Source organism: Bemisia tabaci, chromosome 1 (assembly GCF_918797505.1).
Source record: "Bemisia tabaci chromosome 1, PGI_BMITA_v3".
Taxonomy (NCBI): domain Eukaryota; kingdom Metazoa; phylum Arthropoda; class Insecta; order Hemiptera; family Aleyrodidae; genus Bemisia; species Bemisia tabaci.
This window is the reverse complement of record NC_092793.1, coordinates 28,243,578-28,269,050: the sequence shown is the minus strand read 5'-3', so window position 1 is coordinate 28,269,050 and position 25,473 is coordinate 28,243,578. Positions and strand designations below refer to the sequence as shown.

Sequence of the window (25,473 nt, the reverse complement as noted above, 5' to 3'; positions counted from 1 at the left end):
TGCAATTTTGGGACGCGGATAATTTTTCCGAACTACGTTTTCCGGGACGCGGCAGCTAGTATCGCGCCCTTCGAGGAAAGAGCTATACGCGCCGCGCGCCAGGAATAGCTTAGAGTTAAAATACTTGTGACACGTTGATCTGAACACCGAAAATTGTTTATGACGGTTTTTGGGGGGTTATACTACACTCTCTTTTCTTGTAATTATCAAGAGGAGTGTGGTATACAGCTTTTTTTCTTGGTCAGGGATCAAAAACGCCAATGTTTTGAGTACCCTGTTTCAACTTGTGATGATGCATGAGTTACCTTAGGACGAATCTATTTTATGAAGGATAATTTGTAAAGAAAGACACCGTTTTATTCTTTATGTATTTTAATCGAGTATTTTACAAATTTAAGATATAATACAATACTTACATGTTCATATTAAATACAGTCTTTTTACACTTAAATTTAATCAATATATACATAGATATTTTCACAGACACTTTTGAGGGAAAGAGTGACAGAAAAAGAAATTTTAAAATGTTGAAAAATTGATACAGGCTTCGTTAGGGAAGCAGGAAAAAGAGTTAGAAATGAAAAAAAAAATAAAAGCAAGAAACGAGAGACGACAAGAGGAAATAAAAAATGCGACCATAAGAACTACCAGTGAGCCAATATAAGTTTAATAAATCTTATATAATCTGCTTTATAGTAATTGTTGCTCTCTGTATTTTAATTTAGAGGTCACGATTACGGGCCCAGCAGCGGGCTCTATTTGATTCTGGAATTTCTCGTCTAATCAAATTTTTGGAAGTAAGGACATGATTCCTAAGTGTGTGTGTTTGTGCCCAGAGCCTTCTGTAGCATTCTGTTCAAGCCCATCAGCACCATTGTTGGATATCATCCAGATTTTCCTGCAACAGATCAACTGTTTTCTCGAAGGTGGGTTCACGTGCAAACACTGAGGTATCGTCTGTAGATATATCCACATTTTCGTTACCTTTAGGCATGAGGATATCCGCTGTGTGATTGCTATACATTGGCTGTGATAGCACAGACCCTAGAAGCACAAGTGCTCTGATTGGCCTAAATTCAGAGTATGCATACTTGAAACACACTCCAAGCAATATTTTTGAATTTTAAGAGGTAGGCGGCCAAGAGAAGCTTCAGATTGCATCAGCGCTAGTTTTTCCACCAGACGCTGGCGATTTACTCTATCAAAAGCCCGGTTGAAATCCAAAAACATCCGATATTACAAAAATGACTCCTCTCCAGGCATGTCTCAATAAACGAGGCAACTCTATGAAGCTGCTCTATTGCACAGCGTTTGACCTTACAGCCACATCGCTCATTAATTATAAACTAATTTTTATTTACAATTTTTACAAGTCTGTGTATGTGCAATTGTTCAGATAACTTCCCCAAAACCGGCAATAAAGAATTTAGCCCACAAGATAAAACCGATGAGGGCTTGCCAGACTTAAGGATGACAATAAATTCTGAATTTCCTCCGTCTTATTCTGTAAGGAAATCTCAAAAATAAAATAAAATAGCTAATAAAATAACAATACTTATCTTCTTTATCAGAAAACCGAGATAGAAGATTATCTCTACCAGCATGGAGTGCAAACATTAGAACTGAACAATGAATGTAAAATGTTTCATGCTTTAACTGCTGACAATACTCTGTATTAGTAAATAGATTGTGGAAGATTTGGGAATTAACAAGCACTTGGTAACCTTTAATTTTAAAATTAGTCCTAAAATAAAGTGTATTAATTTGAAAATGAGCTCTCTAGACTTCTTTGATTAGGCGGATAATCTGAATCTGAGGTTCTGCATAAAAATCATAAGAATCGTTAGATTAAGTAAAACTACGGTAACATGATATGGTAAGGGATGAAACTACTATTTCATCGATGCTTACAGAACCCTGGTAAAAATTGACGATAGGAGCTGCGTTTCAAAATACCATAGGAGTTCTTAAAGCCAACTAAAGAAGGCTATTGAAAATCATATAGCTGACTGTAGAAAGCGGAGCAAATCATATAGCCGGGCTATACGAAGCTATAAAAAAGTATACAGTCGGGCTATAGTTCCTATCGCCGGGCTTTACACTTTATCGCCATTGGCTATAAAAGGCTATGAGAAATTATGTAGAAATTCGTGTGCTTTGGAAATCATTAAGTTTGATACGGAACAACCTTAATATTTACAAAACACGCATTATATTTTCCTTTAAAACATATTTTTTTTTCCATTAATTAAAATGAGAATAATCCATACAGAGTGTGCAAACATTTCAAAATCATGAGTTGAAAAACGCTGACTCCGAGATTAAATATTAGAGCCTAACACAAAGCGGAGCGGCGACGCACTGGCGCCTACAAACCTAACAGGGATACTTCACGCATTGCGCAATGCGTGAAGTATCCCCATTAGGTTTGTAGGCGCCAGTGCGCGTTTCGCACTCTCTGCCCGCCCGCCGCGCCGCAGCGTGCCACGGCGTCTGAAGCAACTATTTCACACCAGAGGTATTGCACAGTATCATAAGGAATTGAAAGCGCTCCAACATATTAAGAATGACAGGTATCCTCCAAAAGTACGGAGCTTTTCTCGCAAAATAAATCAAGATACTACGGCACAAAAAGAGAGCGGTAGTCCAAAAACTAACTAAGTCCTAGTATCCGTATTTAGTAACGTTTAGCATAAACTTTATCGTCTGGCTGTTGCTTAATCTCCATCGGCTATAAGGGTATAAGAAATTGTACAGCCGGCTACGGAAGCTATTGTAATCTTACAGCCGGCTTTAGGTCTATAGTATTTTGGAACACACATTCTACTGCCAATTTTTACCAGGGAAACGTTGGTTCCTTTTGGTAAAATGCGAGTAGATTCGATTAAATGGTAGGTAGATGAGAAATAGTAAACTTATTGACAACTGAGAACAATCCGAAATGATCGAAACAGTAATAAACATAATAAGATCCGTCCCAACTCTCACAATCAGTTTCCTCGTTTAATATCGACGGAGCTATCATGTCTTCCTATAATCATAACGTAAGACGTCAACCTCCGTAGTATTGCATACCATGGTTTTTTCCACCTTGATTTTCCCAGGCGGTTTTAAGTCGAATAATCGGTGCAATGGGTTGATCGATTAATTTAAGTTGGAAAAAACCATGGTATGTACCAATTCGATGGATGACGTCATACCCCTTCTTTTTCCATGGGCAACATGTCTCCGTCAATATCGGCCATAAAACTAGTCGTTCGAAGGATCTAATTACTTTTTGCTAATTTGCAAGTTTGGACCATTAAAGCGCATGTGACCAGTGCAACTGACCCATTGCCGCTTACAATAAAAATCGGTAAAAAATGTCATTCATTATATCACAGAAAAATTCATTATGGATGTAGCCGAATTACATGCGAGTAGGGATATAGTGCCAGTCGGCGGGGCGCAGTAACCCTCACGACCCTTTGGGCACACAGTAGCAATACTTTCTCATCCAAGCTGTATCAACGCAGTCACCCTCACTGCCGTAGGAGTCCAAACGACTGATGGACCCCAGGACCTTTATCTCCGGCGAGTAACCTACAGTTGCCTCGAAGACGGCTCGTCCCGGGGTCGTCTTCACGATGATCTGCAGCGCCACGTCCGACTTGTTCGCCGAATTAGTGATCCTTCTTGCCGACGTCACCTCGGTCATCTTGAACTTGGCGCACACTCGGTCGGCGGACGCGGATTTGTTGTAGGTGAGCCTGTTTATCTCGTTCACCAGCTCCCTCCCGACGCTCACGGCCTCGGGGCCGTTGGTCGACTGCGGAATGAACTCGCCGCAGACGCACCAGTCGAAGGGTATCCCCGCATCGTCGCAAGAGCGATTCCCGTCGACCGGATCGAAGAGCCCCCTGCACTTGGGGCACCCTACAGGAGTGACGTCGGCGGTCGGGTCGAGGACCTTGTGCAGCGTGACGTGGACCTCGTACGGCGACGTGAGCATGTCCGCGTTCTCCTCCAGGTTCTGGACTTGCTCCGGGTATAGCTCGCGGAACCTCGCGGGGACGTGGAAGAAGAGGAACGGAAGCCGCTCTTCGAACCAGCCGAAGAAAGTCTGGCGGAATTGACCGAATCTAATCCCGTGATCGCTGAGGAAGACGACGAAAGTGTTATCTAGAACGCCCAGTTCGGAGAGGGCGAAGAAATAGTCGACCATGATTGCGTCCATCGCGTGGGCCGTCTGCAGGCTATTGTGCGTCATAGAGTTGACCCAGACGAGCCCGAAGAATCGGGTATCGTTCATCTGACGAAGGAAGTCGAGTGAATAGCCGAGGACTCGGTCAACAGAGGTGGTCGGGCCGAGACAGTAGTGCAAGCCGTTGATCATCTTGGCCTTGAGTGCGGCCGTCGCGCTGTGCATGTAGGCGCGCGCGTAATAGTCCACGGGTGGCTTCTTGAAGCCTTTTTTGACGAAGTTAAACGAGCTGATCTTGTACTCGTCTTCGGCGTACATAGTAGCGTAGTTGTGGGCGCTGAAGTTCTTCCAGATGAAAGGGCATGAGTCGAAGTAGTCACTCCGACCGTGCCAGCAGGTTTTCTCGATCTGCGGCAGGCTGTGGCCTGTGAGGATTGGCATGAGATTAGGGAGTGTGTTGTCTCCGACTTTGTTGTAGCCCTTGTATTCGATCCAGCTGGTGTTGCGGAGGAGCTGAAGGGTGGCCGGCATTTGACGCTGGAAGTTGGCGTATGACACGGAATCGATGCCCACCACGAGGACGTTGAAGGCGTCTTGCGACTGGTTCCGGGGGGTGGCTTTGTGCGAGAGTTTTTGGCGTTTGGTGGCCGTTGAATGGACGTCTTGGTAGATGCTCTTGCGCTTCTTGCGACTCTCCACCGTGCAGTCTATCTGCACCATTTCTGGCTGGTAGCTCAGCGTGGTGTTGCTTTGAAATTTCGTGCAGGTTTTCTTCATCCTGGAATAAAAACATCAGTTTGCCTTGAGTGCAAAATGGTCCGAAATGATGACAGATTTGTTACAAGGAATCTACCTTACCTAATTCTGATCTTAAACATATAGTATAACTGCAGTTTTTCACAATTTCCCATCATTTAGACCGCATTGAATAGAAAGGAACCAAGCCACATCAGCTATTGCCAAATATAATCGGGCGATTTAATTTTATACATGAAAACAGTCGTGTGGATTTTTGTGCTTTCAGTGAAATTTCTACATCGTACGAAACAAATTCCTTAAAATGTTTAAAAAATCCGCACTAACATGTTCTCTCATAAAAAATTAAATCGCCCGATTAAATTTTGCCACAGCTGATGTGGCTTGGCTCCTTTCTGTTAAACACGGTCCATTTTTCATGTCTTCAGCACATGATTGCTTCATCAGTTGGTTTTATAGTCGAGGTTCGGAGGATACTAATGTAACTGCGAGGAATGGTCACAAGAAATATTATGAAACTATACATCCATCCGGCCTCTTTTTAAAATAACAACACCGAAAAAAGGAGTTCGTCTAATTACCTGGGACTTGCCTCAACAATTTGTGTTGAAAAATTTGAATCTAACCCTATATAGTTGAATCAACACAATGCTTAAAACTCAAAACAGTACTTTTTTGCCCATTGGGCTATGACTCGCAGTCATTAAGTCTACGGCCCCAGGCGGGATGTTGATGCCATGATGGTATCAACATGGTGTTGACATGATCGTTTTTCGGGAGGGGGTGGATTTTTTCTAATAACCTTAATTAGACATTTCTCCTCTTGTTTTCATTAATTTTCTGCACTTTAGCCTTTGTTATCAAATCTATATTATTAAATAATTTGAATTGATTGATAGCTTTAATGAAATACGCTAAACTCAAATTAAATAAAATATTTTTTTCGCAATCATACATAGGTATTCGTGTCAACTTTATCGACGCACTATTTAGTGAACGTACAAGCGCACTGTGGTGTACTTCGATGCATTTTTTGAACAATATTCACAAACTTCCTCTTCCCCTATGATTTTTGTAACTTACTTTTTATAGTTTCCATCGTTTTTGTTGGTTGGTGTCAAAGGATAGTAGCAGCAAGAAAGTGATTTTCTTTGGTTTTTGCTGAGTTTGTAGGTTTTCAGCGCATTTTCTATGATTTCAAGGGTATACAGGTCCGTTTTCGGGTCATAAGCTGCTTTTGTGAGTGGTTTGTTATCGCATCTGATGGGAGTTTGTGGTTTCATGTATTTCATAATGGATGGGTGAAATGGGTCCACACTTGGGATCCGACAGCTCCCACCGGCACCGGGCGCTTTTCCTCTGAATGCTGAAACAAAGATATTTGTTGTAAAAAACAGGCAAAAATTCATTTTTTTCTGAAGAAACATTCAATCTCCAACCGTAGTTCAAACCTTGGATATCTGTAAAACGGAACTGAGCGTCAATTTAAGTTCCTTTTGAGGATTTTAGAATCCGGATAGCGCGTTCTGTCAAACGGAACTAAGCGCCATGGAAAAGCATTGCAAGTATAGGACGTACAACGAGCATCGCGTTCCGCAACACCAGCCAATCAAGCTCCCCTCTCCCTACCTCCCCCGATGGCGCTTAGTTCCGTTTGATAGAAATATTTCCAAATAAACCATAGACGTCGTTAATAAAACTATATAGTTTCTCTTATATAAGAATTATAGTAGAACTATCCTAATATTATAGTTGAACTATAGTAGAGCTACAGTAGAACTAGTATACGCCATTTTTAATATGGAGACCTTCGAAATTTTATATCAAATCAACAAGAACCATTGAACTTTTTTGTTTGTAAAATGATGGGGGAAACTGGCCAGTTGTGCAAGTCGCAGAATCGTGTTTTGATACAGGGCCGAATTTTCCTGCTTGCCGTCCATGGGCCGCATGTGTTTTGCCGCCTACATCAATAAAAACCATCAAGTGAACGTGCCAGCGAGGAAGGGGTGCATAAGACGCGTTTACTCGTGTTGGACACATTTTTTTGCTAAAGCCCTGTCAACACTACTAGCAAAAATTCACGGAACTTTGCGCGAAAGTTAAGTCCCGTAAACCTATCTCTGTGTGGACAAGAGTTTCCATTTATAAGAGATGAACGAAAAAATTATGAAAGAACAAACACAAAATTTGGTTTAATGATTTTAACTTCCGCCGCCGCGCCACGCAGACAGCACCGTGTTTGGCGCAATGCGTGAAGTATTCACGCAGTCTTGTAGGCGCTATGCGTTTCACGCTGACCGCACTGTGTTTGGCGCAATGCGTGAAGTATTCATGCATTCTTATAGGCGCTATCCGTTTCACGCTGACCACAATAACCGCACTGTATTTGATGCAATGCGAGAAGTATTCGTGCAGTCTTGGAGGCGCTAATATGTGTTACATGCAGATTGCCGCGCCTCCTTTTCATCTCAAGTCCTCGTCATCATTTCTCCCAAAGCCGAAATTCCAGGCCAAATTGTGTGTTTGGTTTCTCTCTTATCTCGACTAATTAAAGGTGCTGTCTCTTGTATCACTGAAAGACGACAAAATTAGAAATTACTATACTCTCAGGAAATGAGAGATTTTGTGGCCTTTTTTCGTTTGTAATTTTTTTTTTCTAAATCCGATTTTTTTTTTATATTTACATTTAAAAAAATTGCAAAATTTGCCGCCGCCTAGATTTGCCGTCATGGGCCGCGGCCCATGTGGCCACCCCCTCAATCCGGCCCTGTTTTGATGTTTAAGTCTGTGGATAAAAAACAAAAACGAATAATACGAATCGTCGAAACACAAGTTTCCACGTCCAATATTGACGGATGAATCTTCCTCCAATTAATAGGGCGTATGGCGTCATCCACCTCGGTGGTACGTCTTCCGTTTCTTCCATGTACCCTTCCTTCATCCGTTTTTTAAGTCGAGCGACAAGTTCAAATGAACAATCACTAATTCTGCCGTGGTAAGGAAAAACGTCGTATGAGCCTGTAGACTTTGCCAGATTGACTTCAATGAAAACTGAATTTTCTTGGAACATTGCGAACATTTTTCTTCAAAATTTTTCAGATAATTTTGTTCGCAAGTCGATCTAAAATATCTGCAAATTTCAAGAAGAAACATGAATAACTTTCCTCAAATATAAGGTAAAGAAATGGTCCACACCATTTCGCGGGGAAAACAAAGCCAAGAAGTTCCAAAAATTATAAGTAGAGTCAAAATTAAATTTTTTGAACTCTAATGTTACATACAGTTACATACTTGTTACATGTTCGGGCCACTTCATAGTGTTGTTGTTTTTTTTTCAATCCTCAAATATATATGTTTTATCTGGAGAAATTTGGCAACTCTTGAATGTTCATACGGCGTTTTTTCTTGGTAAAATCCAATTTTCCACTTTGAGTGGTCTACCGGACGTTCGGCGACAAGCGGTGTCGATGCGACTGTTGGATTGAGTCCCTTGTGGAATAACGTAAGAGGCGAGTTAGTGTCGAGCGGGCGGGCGGGTGCACGGTGATTAGCGGATTAACCACACTCTCATTCATCAAATGCACTCACACATACAACACATATACACTCCATTCGTGCAACACACGCGCGTGATGACGTTACAAGGCGCGACACCACGACACTCGTCAGAGGTCATCACGCGCTGCACTCAGCGCAAAGGAATCGCACAGTAAGAAAAAGTAACCGACATTTTGTGTTATTTAAGAAAGTAGAACATAAAATATCCTAAACGTCCGGTAAAAATGTTTCGTTCAATCTTTCTTTGGGGTATATTGACCAAATGATTGAGACGCAATGACCAAAACTTTGGGTGAAAATTTGCAACCTCGTTTGAAATTAGGCGCGAGCTGCCAGGATCGATCCCCGATCGCATTGGTGACAGTCCAGTGCGCTAGCAAGTCGCAACCTCTGGGTGACTAGGAAAGAAACAGAGTATATTACCTCAGCGGGACTTGTTCCTCATCTATGAAGGTCTTTCGATGGATTGAACAAAAAAATTTTCTCGATCAACCAAGTCCTTTTGATTGATCTTTCCTGATAAAAAGTAACCCAAAGTGACCACAAACACGGACATTTTTAACTGGGCTGGAACTCGAAATAAATTAGATAACGCCTATCAAAAATGGTCATACAGCTATGTGCAGCACCCAGATTTTTTTATTTAGAATTTTTGACGGGATGAGATTTTTTTGGATAGGAGAAAATTTGCAATTGGTTGAGCTCTAATCCAAATTCATTTTCTCGCAGCATGTGATTCAGTCATTTTATGTTGAACGCAGCCCATATAAACCTTATAACAACAACAACGGCTCAAGAGCCAAACTAAGGAAAAACAGCTTAAAAATTGTTTCATGATTTTTTAATGTTTTTCTGTGTGCTCAGTTTTCGACGGGTCGCAAGTTTCATTACTTACAAGGCGTCAGTGGGAAAATATCCCAGGTCATAGGTCAATAGGTCAGACCATGACCGCCTCTTGCTTCTTCTCCACGGTCTAATCTTTATGGCATAGAAGGAGAACGCGAGTTTTGGTCCAACTGTGCGCTGTGCCATCTTGCGTCATTCTGCAAGTCGAAACAGTGCGGTTGAATAAGTTGTTTGGAAACGCGAAAAATTTCCATTTTCAGATGAGCCTTGGTATGCATGTAACTCTATGCACCTTAGAGCTCATACAAAAATAGACATGTTCTCTATCTGAAACAACTTATTCAATTAAGGTTTGATGGAGTCGATTCCGTGATTGTCTCTCTGTCATCGAGGTGCACTTAGGTCACCGCAATGAGCCACGGTCATTCTTTGAAGATGCCGTAATCATAATAATTCTTCGAACTTTTTTTTATTACTCCATTAAATCTTTAGAATAGGAAAAGGAAGGTTTTATGGTGAGCATTAAATCACTTAAGCGAGGTGCATTAAAAATAGCGGATCAATATTCGGGCTATTAATGTTGAAGGAACTTTATGAGAAATTAAGAGGGGAGAGTATCAGCGATATTCTTGAGTAACGAAAGTAAAAACTCAAGAGGAAAATTAGATGCTTTTACGAATAAGGCCTGAGACTGTGATGGCTTTAAAAATTTGGCTTAAATTTTGGCAGTTACAAAGTGCTTTACCATTTGCGCGGAACTTGATTTGTAGTTCTGATAGTGGCATGAGATCCTCGTTGAAGTAGTAGAAAATGATGAAGAGCATGGCCAACAGTATCAACGGTACCACTTTGGCGTTTGGTCTCGACAAAGCTCCACTCGTCGTCATCTTCACCTGATAATTAAGAAACGATTGTAATACTTTAGTGTAATTTCATCAATATGATAGTGATTGCTCAAATTAAATATATGAATGTATATTCCTCCTAAATAGCAAAACAATAGTCTTCCTATTTTCATTTTCATAGTTGAATATAGCCCATTACGTAATGATTTAGTTATGTATACGTCACATTTAGATCATCGTTAAATGAGCCGTTTTTCTGAAACCGAGCTCCCATAGACTTAAATTAGAAAAATACACGAGCCTTTTTGCGTCTGTATATGTATGTGTTCTAAGTAAGCGTCAAATTCACGGTGATACCACTAGTCGACTACGTGAGAGCTCGTATTGCCAAAACAACAAATTGAAGGCGAACTGACACAGCGTTAGATTCACCTCTCCTTTGAGTAAAAGGATATTAAGGCAAGTATGTTGTGTGCTTCGTATACGTATATATCCGCTAAGTTTTAGGATATGTGCCAAAAATCATTCCTGCAGCGGTCTTAAAGTGTAATTTTTAGCCTTACAGAAGATTTTTACCGGCGTATTGGAGCACTAGCGTGATACCAATTAGCGAAATATTCAAATTTTTAATCTAGGAGAGAATACTGAATATCAATGCAAGCATTTGAAGAAGTGTCAAATCTGACTATTGGCCTATACGGTGAATTTAATAACTCGCTGTTCCCATATTTAGGATTAAACGAGTCGCTTGACTCATATTTAGAATCAGGCAAATCAATTGACGGTTCTTTAAAGGGCAGAGCCAATCAGAGTCAAACAGAGTCGATTTAGTTTGAGTGAATTTGGGTCAAATGAATCGAACTATCGTCAAATCTGAGTTGATTTTATTTTCAATATGGGAACAGAATATTGTTATTTTTGACTGGATTTGATATGTATAAAAGGCAAATCTGCAATGTCTCACCCGATTTCCATTCCCCTGCCTGATAAAAATGGCCAATACCCGTAAAAACTAAACCAACGGTAAGTACTATTTTGAACTAAGTTAGGCCGAGTGTGATTCAAACTTTTTTCATAATCGACACCCGATGGTAATGTCTACTGTGTTAAGATTTACCTTTGCATCTTGCCTTATCCATACAGCAACGGCTCGGAACTCTCCAAGGAGTGGTTGTTTTGAGGGCACGACCATGTTCTGTGCACATCTGGCAAACAAACATTAAAAGGGACGATTAATATTCGTTCAGGTGTAGTGCGGCATCGTAATACGCACAGACGTACACATAAACACAAAATTTGATAGGGCGCGAGAAGCTACTTGTAAGGCATAAAATGTAGAAACTGAAAAGAGTATTGGTGTATGTGCACTGAGGAAAAAATCGACCGTTAAGTTAGGTCCTAAAGCCTACTTCGCTACTGGCTCCCAATGACGTTTCCGGTTGTTTCAGCTGAAAACGGAAAACACTCGCTCATTGCGCACGAAAGTCCATGTAAAGCGTAAAGTGAAAATTCACGGGAAATATTCAGCATTTCCGGTTACGTTAACTGATCGCCGAAAGCACTCTCTGATTGCGGACGAAAGTTTGCGAGTGAATATTCATGCATCATAGAGCGCTTTCATTGATTGGCTGATGTAACCGGAAATGCTGAATACTCTCTGTAAATATTCACACGACTCTGTGACTTTGGCGCACAATCAGAGCGAGTGGTTCCGGCGATCAGCTGATGAAACCGGGAATTTTGAGTCTTCTCGGCGGATAGTCCCTTTACCCTTCTTTTAGACGACGTATTTTGGGATGAGGAAGTATTATTGCATTGCAAAAACATAATCTGCCTCATTTTGAAATAAGACATTTTTCCAGAATTTTTGCCACCTTTAGTGCTCAGCAGAACGCCCCAGCTTTGGTTAGCCCGACAGCGGATTCTGCTCTCTGTAGGTCAGGCAGAAATTTTCTGTCGATTGTCAAAAATGTGTTCATTTTGAAGCCGAGCACCAAAGTGACAGCAATATCCTGGACTATGCTCCTCTTTTTTCAAGAAAATCGTGTTGACTAACATTAAGAGAACTGCGGTGATTTCTGACAAGTCAACCTTGTCTTGGAATGAGAAAACAAATTCAATAAAATCTTTTTTTTTTTAAAAAAAAAAGAAAACCTTTTTAATGGAACCAAATTTAGTTTTATCTTAGCGAAAAGGCCTTTTGAGGATCGTAAATGAGCAACCTGTCTAGAAGGGGTGACTAGATTTTTAGTAACTATAAACTTCTTTTTTTATCCGTGCAGGCGGTGCGCGGCGTAGCAACGATGACTGGCACGAAATCGATGGAAACACGGACTAAAAATGCGTCCAATATTCCTGCTGAGAACAAATGGTGATGATTCGCCGTCTTTTAACGTGATTTGACGTCGCTGAGCCCAATCTGAGGTGTACGCATGCAGTAATCGGTGCAAAATGTTAATTAGCGTGAAACCGCTTAGGCGTCCTCCGTGTGCGCATGCGTCGGCGCGTCGCTCCCGTCAACCTCAAAAATCAAACAGCGTAGCATTGCAGAATTCACACAAGCATGACGGGAGAGCTGTTCATTTTATGTGAACTATCTTTCGCTGCAGTGTCTCCAGAGATAAAAATTCGAGGAAAAATAGAATGAAATCGTATTGCAATGCCCAATGAAATGCATGTAATTATAACCGATCAGCTGACTGCTTATAAAATCGATAGACAAAGCTATAAGAAAACAAATCGTTCCTATTGGTGGAGGCCGGTGGTAGCAATAATGGACAAAGGATTTTCGTAACAGACTAATTAACGGCAACCCACGAGAAACCCTATAGTTAGTTCATCATTTCCTTCCATAGTCTATTATACCCGTTTTAACCAATAGGATCTCTCCATGTTCCATATGTCTTCTTTGTATATGGCTTTGTCGATCAATGTCCATAATCATTAATCAGCCTACTGGACGACTCATTTACAACCGTGCGAGCGCTCGCGTTTGTTATAGGTTACCTTAAATTTGACTTTAAAAAAAAAAAAACTGGTTTGCTGAGGACCGGGACGTTCGAATGAACGGACAACTGACACTGTAATTCTCCTTATTTTGCGAGTTGATTTTAGAAATTTTCAATATGTCCTTCGTGCTTCAGGTGCAATTTTGGTACGTAATGTCTAATTCTTGCCTAGTGATCCATTAACTGCCGGTTTGTTATTTGCTCAACTCGTTATAACAGTTAATTGTGCGAAAACATCCAGAGGAGAGGGGACTTGAGGCCGATTGTGACACAGTTCTAGTGGATCCGGTGCATGTGTCTTAAAGTTGATTTTTCATCTTTTTTCATGCTTTGGCTCATGTTGGCTTTCTCACGAAATTCATTGATTTGAATTTTTTTAGAGATAAAAAAAAAAAAAAAAAAAAAAAAAAAAAAACGAAATGACATTTTTAAATTTTAGTTATGAATTTCTCGTCGATTACCTCTCTAAATCTCTAATTTTAATGTTCAGACTAACTGCTCTTTTTGGTACTTTAGAAATTGTAAGAATAGGTACAATACGATACATAAATTTTTATTTTTGGGTCTATTTTTTTGTAATTATGAGTAAGAGCGAACTAATGGTTTTGCTTCTAATTTGGAAACTCTGTTGATCCTTCGATTGAGCCTGCCGGAGGAAGCATGAAGGAACTGAGGTGTTGCTTCGAAGCGCCCGCCGTGACAAATCGTGTTATTATTCCTTTTGCGACGTAACACCAAAACTAAATCAGTATCAAATCGATGCGAATTCTCACGTAAAATCGCGGTCGAAAAAAACAACAACAACTAAATACTGCTTCTTCTCGCCTATTTAAGACTATGCTGGAAATCAAATCTCTTGAAGGCAAGGATATGCATCAACAAGGACAGTCACACAGTATACGTATGTGTAAAATCCATACCCTAAAAATGTTCCCAATGATTTCTTGTGTCTGGAGATCCGGAAGATTTTTCTTTTAACATTCACTAGTGAAAATGTATCCTTCTGTATTATTATTATTATTATTTTGTACTCGAAATTAATGTTCACGGCAACAAGTCGGCGGCAGTTTAGGACTCTCCCGACAATTCTATACGAAGTGGAAATTATTATAGTCTCTATCTATAGGGCTATCCAAATTTTGGTCATCATCCCCATGACTTTTCTCCAAGTCGAAATTGAGAGCTAAAATTTTGAAGTCTCCCCTAGATCTAAAAAGTGGTAACGTTTGAATCCATTTTATTTAGGGGGGGGGGGGGGAGAGCTTCCTCTTGCATGGAGGCTGGTTGGATAGTAAATTTCCGTGCCACCTTGTGAGGTTAGTCCACCTCTGCGAAGAAGTTCGTTAATTTCATGTGAAAAATGAATTAAACGCATGGAAAATATATGCTTTCCTTGAATAATGCTCCATCGCAAATGCATTTTCCACCGTCGGTATCTCATACGCAAAGCGGCGGTGGGTTGAAAAGTTTAAATGCGGTCTAGAAAACAAATCATGAAAGGAAATCCTGAGACAGCTTCAATTATTTCGTCATCAATATATTATATTAGGCAACTTCATTTCTGTCTTGCGCATCAGTTATTTTTAATCTTGATGTGAAGTATGCATGCCTTTAGACTTGCTTCCGTCACCCTATGTTTTACAACTGAACACTTGATATTATTTGTTCTTTCAAATCCAGGTCTGGGTTGCTTTTGTTTGAATACGTCTGCCGATAATCTGATAATATGATTAAACACTTCAAATACAATGCCTCAAGAAGCTCACACTATCGCCCAAAAAGAGCGTATACTGCTTAAACTTATTTCTGATGGCTACTAAAGCACTCGAATCTGGATTGAACTTTAAATCTTCACAGGAGATCACTCTTCAATATTTCGAGGCGGCAACACACGGATGGAAATAGATCCACTCTGTATTGTGACCTGAGAGATTCGGTCTTTACTCATATTTTAGGCGCATAGATCTTATGCGTAAAAATATTCGAAAGACAGCAAGGCAAGATCTACTAGCCTTTTCTACAGACCTTTCTAAAGATTTTAAGAACACGTAGTTAAATTTTTAAGTTATGGTGTGATTTTTTAATGATATTATGAGCGTTTTAAGTGAAGAGGGTCAAAACCGGTGACAGCGCATCAGTGCCTCATCTCATTGCAGCTGAGATACTGTTATCAAATGCTCGCACGATAACATAGTCATGATTTTATTATGTCGAATATATAGGTACATTAGAATTCATTATAAAATATTGAGGTTATTATAGAACTACGGCAGGAATTCACAAAAATTAAACGCTGAATGTTGCAAAATTTCCTATCGTAGAAAATAAAACAACAAATGGAAGATATGTAATGACTGACAGAGTAAGAATAACTCTCTGGTAAATATTAATTGTCCAGTGGTTGCTGAGCGATGCGCCGTATTTTATTCGAAAACATCCTGTGTCACCGGGGGGGGGGGGGGGGCGGATCTTTTACCGATCCTCCTCCTCGTCACATGACAAAACAAAAGGTCCTTCGGAACGCGGAAACTCCTTCTCCCTCGCGAAAGGGACCCCGGTTCAAGCGATGACTGTGTGCACATGCGACAGAAATAACTTATCACAAACGGGATTATCATAGCGGGTGCTGCCAATCATAGATGGCAACTTATCATCAGGGTATGCGGGGGTTTCCTGTCCAGCACGCCAGGATGTGTGATTCAACAAACAGATCGGGTCAGTTCGATTACTTGTCGTCGTGGGATTTTTGCATTTTTTTCAAATATGAACCGAAGCTGAGTGAGTTTAGCTGTCCATCCATTTACAAACGTCCATCATCCAAATGCCGCAACGTATATAATTTGTTCATTTTTTATTATTATTTCGTGGATTGAAGGGGTAATTTTAAGTTACACGAGGAGCGTTTTGATGGATCCCAAGCGGCATTCAAATTATGTCAAGGCTATTATAGGGCGGTGATGTTTAGCGAGTCACTGAGGACAATCGATTATCAAAAAAGTATAAACAATACTTTGGGCTGATTGCTGAGATAGATAGACAAAGCTATAGACAAAGAGGACATAGGCAGGGATGTAAAGTGATCCTTTTGGTTAAAATGGGTGATTCTTATGGACTGAGGGAGAAAATTATGGACTAAGTGAAGGGTCTCTCGTGGGTTGCCGTTAGATATTCTAGCACCTATCTTCTTTGTCTATTGCAACCACTCGCTTCCACCGACAGGATCCCTCCATATCTCTTTTGTCTACAGCTTTGTCTACAGATTTCAGCAAACAATCCGCAGAGCAAGAAGATGACAAAATTATAACACGCCAACACCAATACAGGGAAAAGACATATCTCTATTTTTCTCGACTACTCTTTACCGATATTTTTCAATTCCTTTTGAATAATGCATTACAGGTTGAAGCATTGGATCAAGTCGATAGCTTTCGGTTTGCACAGGGAGTGAATCTTTTTGCTATGGGAACAGTATTTTGTTTTTGGAAAAAACGGAACAAAACTTTTGATCATGCGTTCCTAAGAGCTTATTTTCTAAGCCAAAAAACTTAACTTACTTCGATTTCAGTGTAGCAGTACCGCAATTTCAAAACAGCGAGGTGGTCTTCAGACTTGTCAAAATCCAGTGGACACTTCGGTCAAGTTCCCTGGCCAGAGCTCACATCATTATCGTCTTTGTATACTTCTTTGATCTTCAACCTGAAAACAAAAGGAAACGCATATGCAGGTAAATCTGTCTGTGTGATTCTACATAAGGATAGGGGTGGCAAAATTTTCAGTGGGTGGAGCAATTTTGGCTGAATTTTATTTGAGAACTCTTACATGTATACTTTAACGGCGCGGAGGTTGTCATTAATGTATGGATCTCGAGAAGAAAGGGGGGGGGGGAGGGAGAACTAAAAATCACGCATTCTCGGCGTGACCCCAGCTTAGTATTTCAATGCATCTGCGTAAGCTGAACTCTCTCTCGTCTCAATTTTGCACTGATACACATTAGACTTCAAATTTTTTACTGGAGGTAATAGACGTTTTTTGTAGAACTGTTTACCTTGATTTTTCCGCAGAATAATGTGGACATAGCACTTACTCTATGACTCTGTGTAGATTTCTTGATTTGACTTTTTATAGTCAGTACCTCCGCGCAATAGTTTCTGAATAGTCTTGTACTCTACTCTACCTCGTAAAAACGCCGCATAAGCATTATAATGTTGCCAAATTTTTTCTTTAAAAATATTTATTTCTGAAGAAAGTTATGAATATTTTTCTTTGAAATTTTTAGACTTCTTGGATCAAATTACGAGCAAAATCCTGTGTAAAATCAAAGAGGAAATATTCACAAATGTTCCTGAAAATTCGTGATTTGTAGAAGGAAATTTGGCAACGCTTGATGACGCATATGACGTTCTTACATTAGCACAGCAGCCCTGACCTTGGATCAGTCTAAGTATTTTATCCTGCCAGAGCTCAGCGCAGTACTGCTGCGCTAGAGTGACAATCTTTATTATCTTTCCTGGATCCAAGAAATTCTTTGACCTCAGGTCTCAGGATGAGTTCATTTTTATTCCCGTCCAGCATCGGAACGGGAAAGCGTGACTGACAATGAGATTGGAGCGGGATCCGAACGCCGCATTCATGGACAAAAGCGCCTGTATCAGCCGCTCATCGCTCAAAAGTTAAGGCCAACATTTTACGATCGGTAAGAACAGATGTGGTTTTCAACTGTTAGATGCCCCGGTCGATTAACTTCTTGAAAATTCTGGTACACATTTCTTATATCAACTAAAAACTGGTGGCAGTCGAGTATAATTTAATTTACCTATGAATGACCAGTATACTTTACTTCTTTACATATATTTATCAAAAGGTATGCTCAATAGGTTTCAGGGGTGTTTTCCCAAATTTTTTTAATTTTTTTAAAAGTCAAAGGCGCAGAACTTTAAAAGTGCTTTTTTAAAAATTGTATATGTGTCCGATGTTAGGAGGAGGTTTGCAAAAAAGAACAAATAGTGGAGAACAAAGTATTGCTTGAAATTTAGGTGCTTGAGCTATACAGTGTGGCTGTTTTGAATCTAATTCTTGTAATTATTAAGTTTCTTGTAGTCATATAGTGAATCTTGTAAATAAGATTGAGCATTCCTTTTTTAACTTAATTTTCTACTGCACAAAAAATAGAGCTTTGAACGCTGTATGCATAGTTAAATGCAAGTAGGCTAATAAATAAAATCCGGAAAATAAAACAGGAGGAATATTATCTTACTTTCAGTTTTCCTTGGTACCAATAGCAGTTGCGAGGTGTGAATGATTGATTATCGATATTTCTCAATTTGAAGCTATGGCGAAGAATCGATTGTTAAGGTCTGTTAATCGATCTTTTTCCACAGGATCAAAAGGCAGATAAATCGATAAATCGCAAAGCACGCCACGCCACTGACATATACCACATGATTGTGATCCGACCAATCACATCCGTTTCTCCTCGTAAAAAGTGTTGTCACCCATGCCCTCATTACCCATGTATGCTGCCCTCGTTTTCTTTTTGCCTCCTTCAACCCTAATGCTTGTCAAGCGCAAGCTTCAGGGAGGAAAATTACAGGGCTATCGAGGAAAACTACTTTAAAGTTTGACTGCCGGCGCCTTGATGAATAATACAGGAGGCGACATTAACTTGAGGTTAAAAGCGTCCACTGGTCACCTGCGTTTCATGAATTATAGCTCACGTAAGTTCTGAGGTGTTGCCATAGTGAAAATGCAATTTCCCTCTCTCTTGAATTCATCCCTCACGCGAGCTTTTTATGAATTGAAGCGTTGCCAATTTTAATTAAAAGCGATTAAGTTTGTCTATTGACAGCATTAGAGAGACATTTTATCAAGTTTCGTAAAGATGAATCAAAATAATGAGAAATCGAAGAAATGAATATAAAATATCACGAGTATCCATAGTTCCGTTAAATCGCTGATTTAAGGGTAATTTTTCATAAGAAGCAATTTGCTTTTGTCATCTCCATCTTGAAGAACGCTTCAGGAAATCATTGGAATTTTTAAAATTTCTATTTGACTGTTTTGACTTTAAAATAGAATTGGCTCCTATAACTAAGCTGATCGTCTCAGTTTGGTACTCACGCGGTAGCGTTGAGCAATGCTCTTTAAATTAAGGCATTTTTCTGTAAAATGACGTAGGTATGAAACTCCCAATGCTGCTAAGATTGTGCAACGTAGTTCTCTGGTTGTAAGTATACTTATCCGGCAGGTTCTGCTATGAATTTTTCCTTAAATTTGCTAAAAGTTTTTCCTCACTCTTCTCAGAGAGTGAGTCGACTGTGTATTAATTTCATCTGCCCCAAACGCTGTAAATATTGCACAAGCTTAGCAGCATTCCAAGCTTCATTCGCCCTTTAACCTAAAAAAAGCCCTCAATAAGTCCAGCACCAGTAAGGCTGACATGAGGGGTTCGAATGCAATGAAAAAGACACCAGAGAAAGTCAATATGGATTCCTCTGTATTATTGGCTCCTTAGTCCGAATTTGATAATACCACCAAACATGACTCGTGTATTTTCCGAAAAAGCCTGAAAACTGCCACAAATCCTATTTGGCCGGGTTATTCCTGCCATTAGAAGCTAATTTTGGAACTAATAATTATTTCTTTTTTCTTTTTTAAATCAAAGTTATAAAAGAGTAACTATCCGATAAATTAAATAGAACTATGATTTTGCGTCACAACTTAAATTTAGGCCGCTACAGCGCGCAACAGTTTGGCATTGGTCGTAAAACATGTCTTCCTCCGTTTCTCCGACCGCAACTCCTTTATTTGACCTTAAATCCAAATAATTATGCTAAGAAACAACGTTTTGGCCAATTACACTTGGGGAAATTGTACAGCTCAGACCATTTTTCTAAGAGACTTTTTTTGGCCGCTGCACTAGAGCGCACGGAAGTGCAAAAAATCATTTTAGGCAACTTCTTTGAATTTTATTTTTCTTCTTAATTGCAACCAATCGCAGCTTTCAATAGAAAAATATTGTAGCGAATCACGGCGAATGTATGTTCATGAGTTATGTGTCGAGTAAATCACGCAATCTTCAGCTCTTACTATCACAATCGATGGGAACTTTGACGAGTTAATCAGTAGCTTTGAGTGACGAATACCATCCGTTCACATTCTAGATTGCACGCATCACGACAGAATCCATGTTACCCTTTTTGTACACGTTTTAATCACCCTCAGTTTTGACTATATATCTCAATGAGCAGGCTAATACAGTGCACTAAAGGTGAAAGTTGACACTAAAAAAAGAAACTCTTGATTAATACTCAGACCGCACACGTGTGTATGTGGCAATAATCGTAAAGCGTGAGTTTTAAGTGCGAATTACTAGCCTACTAGCTCCTGGTGCTATCTGCCGCATGGCCCATTAATAATTCAGCGTTTTCATCGCGTTCGGCGGTCTACAACATTCAGTCAATAAAGCTACCACTCCACGTTTGATTTCAATCACCCCGGCTGAATAGAGTAAGACTCTCGAAAGTTTCGTAAAAACGAACGTGGAGGTCCTTACCAGTAAAATAATTGACAAATCTACTGTGAAAAATGAAAGTAAGAAATAATAAAAATGATAATGCGTTGTAGTCACTCATTTTCAAAGTTCTTCTACAAAGAAGCTTTCACATTTAACGCACTTTTTATATCGCACTATCGGTGTATTTAATGAATTTTTGCAGTACTATAAAAAAATATGAAAAATATAAACAAAAAAGCAACAAATATAATGCGACCATCCCATTAGGATAAAACAAAAATAATAGTGGCAAAATTTGAATACATCAATCAATAAATGCATTCGCAGTACAGGGCCGGATTACTTACTTGCCGCCCATGGGCCGCCTGTATTTTGCCGCCCCCTTCTCATTCGTTTTCAATAAAAACCATCAAGTGAACGTGCCGGAGGGGGATAGGTGCATAAGACGCGTTTACTTGTGTTGGACACATTTTTTGCGAAAGCCCTGACAACACTTCTAGCAAAAGTTCACGGAACTTGGCGCGAAAGTTAAGTTTAGTAAAACTATCTCTGTGTGGACAAGGCTCATATGAAATGAACGAAAAGATTATGAAAGAACAAACATAAATGTGGTTTAATAATTTTAACTCCGCCGCCGCGCCGCGCTTACCGCACTTTGTTTGGCGCAATGCGTGAAGTATTCATGCAGTCCTATAGGCGCTATGCGTTTCACGCCGCCTGCTGCTAACCGCACTGTCTTTGACGCAATGCGTGAAGTATTCTTGCAGTCTTGTAGGCGCTAATATGTGTTACATGCCGACCGCGGCGCCGAGCCGAGGGTTTCTCCTTTTCATCTTAAGTTCTCGTCATCATTGCTCTCTGCGCCGCGCCGTTCCAAGCCAAATTCCGTGTTCGGTTTCTCTCTTAGTTTTACCTCGACTAATTAAAGGTGCTGTCCCTTGTATCACTGAGAGACGACAAAATTAGAGATATACTCTCAGGAAAGAGAGATTTTGTCATCTTTTCTTGTTTGTAATTTTTTCTGAATCCGATTTTTCTTTATAGCTACATTTAAAAAAATGGCAACATTTGCCGCCATGGGCCGGGGCCCATGTGGCCGACCCCTAAATCCGGCCCTGTCGCAGTATTTACTATAGGCAAATCACTGATAAATTAAAGGGAAAGAAATCACGTTATTCTCATTCGCAGTGATTACCGTCAATCAATGTGTTTCTGCAGGAGGTGAAACCCTGTTATAGTGTTTTTGTGGAACGGAAGTATTTAACATACCTGATTATTTTTACCTATCTACCATACCTGATCTGATTACCTACCATATCTGATTATTGCGAGACGGACTAATTCGTAACTGCAGCATGCAAGTCCCTAAATTTGGATACTTCATCAATCATCAGGCACATAGTAACGGAGTTTTTGTATGAGAATACAGAACATGCTTTAGTATCATGAAATACTCACCAGTAACAAGAGTATTCGTCTAGAGGATGGGTTTTTCTTGTTGGTTCGCATCGAGTAATTCCAAAATTACGGCGTTGAAGGTGAACTGATGAACAAATCACTCTGTCACAATGTAAAAAATAAATAATATGTATATTTTTTATCCGTGCTACATGATTCAACACAGCAAAGCTCCGGATGAGATCTCTAATTAATTTCGAAAAAAGCTTAAAAGTCTTGAAAAATGCAAAAAAGTGGGATTTTTGGTTCTCTTTCGATGGTTTTTTTGAGGATGAATAGAGCACTGTTCAGTAGCACATACGAATAACGTCCGCCATATCTTTGGCGGCAAAAGCAGAGAGTTAACACTGCGGAGGTGAGCTGAACAAACGCCCTGCAATCCGGCCCGAGGGACCATGTGCATTCGCAGCACAATCACGAGCGCATTGATCGCGGCATGCGAAACTTCGCGCCGCGTCACCGAACCAACTGCCGCGGGAAACCGTCGCCGTCGCGTCGGCCGCGATGCGCCGCGACGCGCGTGCGGGTGGCGCGCCCGGCGCGGCGCGGCCGCGGCGTGGCGGGCCAGAGCGCCGCGTTTTATCGATACAGTTCACTAGAGCGCGAATTCGCCATCAAGTTCTCGTCCAGAAACCGATCGGCTTTGTTTTTGAGCACGCCCCATTTTTTTTTTTTTTTTTTTTTTTTTTTTTTTTTTTTTTTTTTGATTTTGCAAAACATACGCCATAATGGATATCGTATATTTTTAAAACGTATATATTTATTGTTATGAGGTAGGAGTATTGAGGTTAAGGAGGTAACCTGTTTATTTGGTTCCAATTCGATACAAGTGATTCGACCAAGTGCGTGTATTGCATTGTATTCAAACATAAAGTCCTTTAATTCATACTATGATCATTAATCCTAGGGGTCGTCGAGAAATTACGGAAGGCAGTTTTCTAGCCCCCCCCTCCTTTTTAGAGACCCTTTGGCCCCTTAAAAAGTTACATAAGGTCATCCCGAATCCTCCTTCCTTAAGAGGGAGGGAGGAACGCATTAATTAGCGAGTAGTAGTGGTGAAACAATTAAAGAAGTACGGCGGTACCGCCCTCGTTAAGCATCAAATGTTTGCTCGGGAGAGTCATCACAATAAAATAATACTAATTGTAAACGGACACAGGGGCCGTAAAGAAAAATTGAAACGAAAAAAAATAGGAAATACTTACAAATTTTGGTATAACTTTTCATGAGAAATTAATTTCCAAAATTAATTTTTTTCTCGTTTCAGGCGGGCATTACACCTTTTATTTCGTAGAGCAGTGCTTGATTCCCTCCCTCTCCCTTCGCCAGACTCCTCTTGCCCCTCCTCCCCTCTTTCGTGCCTACGTAACTTATGGACGGCCCCAATTAAGAGAGGAGCGTGTTACAAACAACGCAAATCACACGCTAAAGAGTAAATCTCAGTCTTTCTTGCTGCACGTATCTTGATTTCCGTGTGTTTCTACCAATAGCAAGTCTGATCACTGAATTTCTTGTGTGCAACAGATCCATTTTGCCCATCTCCATGATCATTCACTGCAGACTTCATTTCAGTTTTCCCAAAAATTTTCGTTACACTGTTTTGGCTCAGATCTGCTTAAAAAAGAACAAGAGAGGGGGCTTTCTTTCTTATATCTTTAGAGCATGAAAGAAGAGAGAAGGAGAAAGAAAGGAACAGCCAAGGGGACAGACACAGCCAATGGCACCCTGCTTGCTTGCAATAACATTGCGCATTACATGGCTCTTCGTCGTCGGCGGCGGCGATCTATCGAGCTGTTGGGTGGTAACCTAGCAACGCGTGTAAGTTGTTTGCGCCTTCAGACGGACTGCACTGCATCCGGCGCGGCGCGACGGAGCATTTCGCTTTCGTCCCGACCTATCCGTCGAAAAATTATTGGGGTAGGTCCAAATCCGTTCTCGCCCTCTATTTCACTCGCGCCCGATGGGGAGCTTCCAGTTTTCTCGTTGGATTTGAAGCTGTGTAAAACGCGACCTCGACGCGCCACTCTTCAGAGATTGTTTGAATGGTCAATACATTCTTGCACTAAAAGCACTTATATACTGTGCGTGGATTTTACGGAAGTACAGCCTTTCTAAAGGCATTCGGGGCAAATAAGCACAGGGGAAAATATTCATTTGGAAAAAAACGAGACGAAAAAATGAGTCGAGTATTGACGTTTTGGTAATATAGGCTTTAAATGTTCTCAATAACACCACGGTATTTACCTGTCAAATTACGGACGAGTTTTTTTAGACATACAAATCTACCGATTTTCGAAATATGACATACGATACTATATATAATAAAGAGTTGTTATTTTTGTTCCTCCCCGATCCGATCTAGTATTTTTGAATTATTAAAACGTAAGAACTTTTTTTTCTTCTTTTTTTAAAGTCTGAGTTGATTTTTACTGCAATGAAAAAGAAGAAGAAGAAGAAGAAAGTGAAGAAGAAGAATGAGAAGAAAAAAAAATCGTCATTGCATGATTCCTTTTTGGTATGAAAAATGAATGAAACCACGAAATAATGCGAACGAAAATTACGGGTTCACACTAAAAACAGTTTTCCAACCGCCTCACACTGTGGTATTTGACCGAAAAACCTGGCCAAAACCTCAATTTTAAATTTTTTTTTTAGTGGAAAACCAATGTGATATTCGAAATCTACACTGTTTTTTACCCTGGTAGACATGTATGTACCATTTTTCGAGTGGCTAAATTTCCCGCGAAGAGACCACGAAGTTACCTATTTCTCAGCGATTATTTTGATATGTTTCGGCGCGCTACTCGTCGATCAGTTTACTTCAACTGTGCGATCATAAGAGGGAAGTTCGGCGATATGCAACACATTCTTAGGGGTATATTCTACACAACTAACCACAGTATTTTCGAAATTTCTTTTTTTAGTGATTTTCACAGGAGGTTGAAAAGTGATGTAAAAGTAAACGTTTTTTTCGAAATTCAGAGGCCGATATCTTTTTTCTCTCAACAACTGTTCTCAAGCAGTTTGAGGCGGGATGTTATAGTCCGAGGTGGGTATTTTCAGGATTCAGGGGTGACAGATTGAGGAAAACTGAGGAAATTGAAATTTTTGACCTTAAAGATGGACTTTTGAGCGATTTTCACAAACATGAATGGGAAAAATTATGTCGATACTAACGACTGAAATTGTATTTTTCCAACAGCTCTGACCCATTAAGTACCAATTGGGTGATATTCGGTCACGCAACTTGTTTCTTTGGCCCCTACGCCCTCGAAAGAGGGATAAAAAAAATAATTTGAAAGC

At 40.2% G+C, this 25,473-nt stretch overlaps 1 protein-coding gene across 4 annotated transcripts; it reads right to left on the bottom strand.

The window, feature by feature from the left end:
- Positions 1–354: 354 nt before the first annotated feature.
- Positions 355–22,678, bottom strand: LOC109041306 (uncharacterized). 4 transcript variants are annotated; one of them, XR_011899686.1, is made up of 7 exons: positions 22,171–22,677; positions 16,754–16,895; positions 11,309–11,396; positions 10,092–10,239; positions 6,023–6,305; positions 2,463–4,961; positions 355–2,368 (listed from the first exon to the last, which is right to left on the bottom strand). XR_011899686.1 is itself a non-coding variant. In XM_019057616.2 (6 exons), the coding sequence occupies exons 3-6, from the start codon at positions 11,381–11,383 to the stop codon at positions 3,458–3,460; spliced, it is 2,010 nt and encodes a 669-aa protein (XP_018913161.2). In that variant the 5' UTR covers positions 11,384–11,396; positions 16,754–16,895; positions 22,171–22,677; the 3' UTR covers positions 2,413–3,457. The 4 variants fall into 4 exon arrangements, 3 of the variants coding, with proteins under 3 accessions (XP_018913162.2, XP_072155397.1, XP_018913161.2); XM_019057616.2 differs by lacking the exon at positions 355–2,368 and having other exon boundaries at positions 2,413–4,961; XM_019057617.2 differs by lacking the exons at positions 355–2,368; positions 10,092–10,239 and having other exon boundaries at positions 2,411–4,961; positions 22,171–22,678.
- Positions 22,679–25,473: the final 2,795 nt, after the last annotated feature.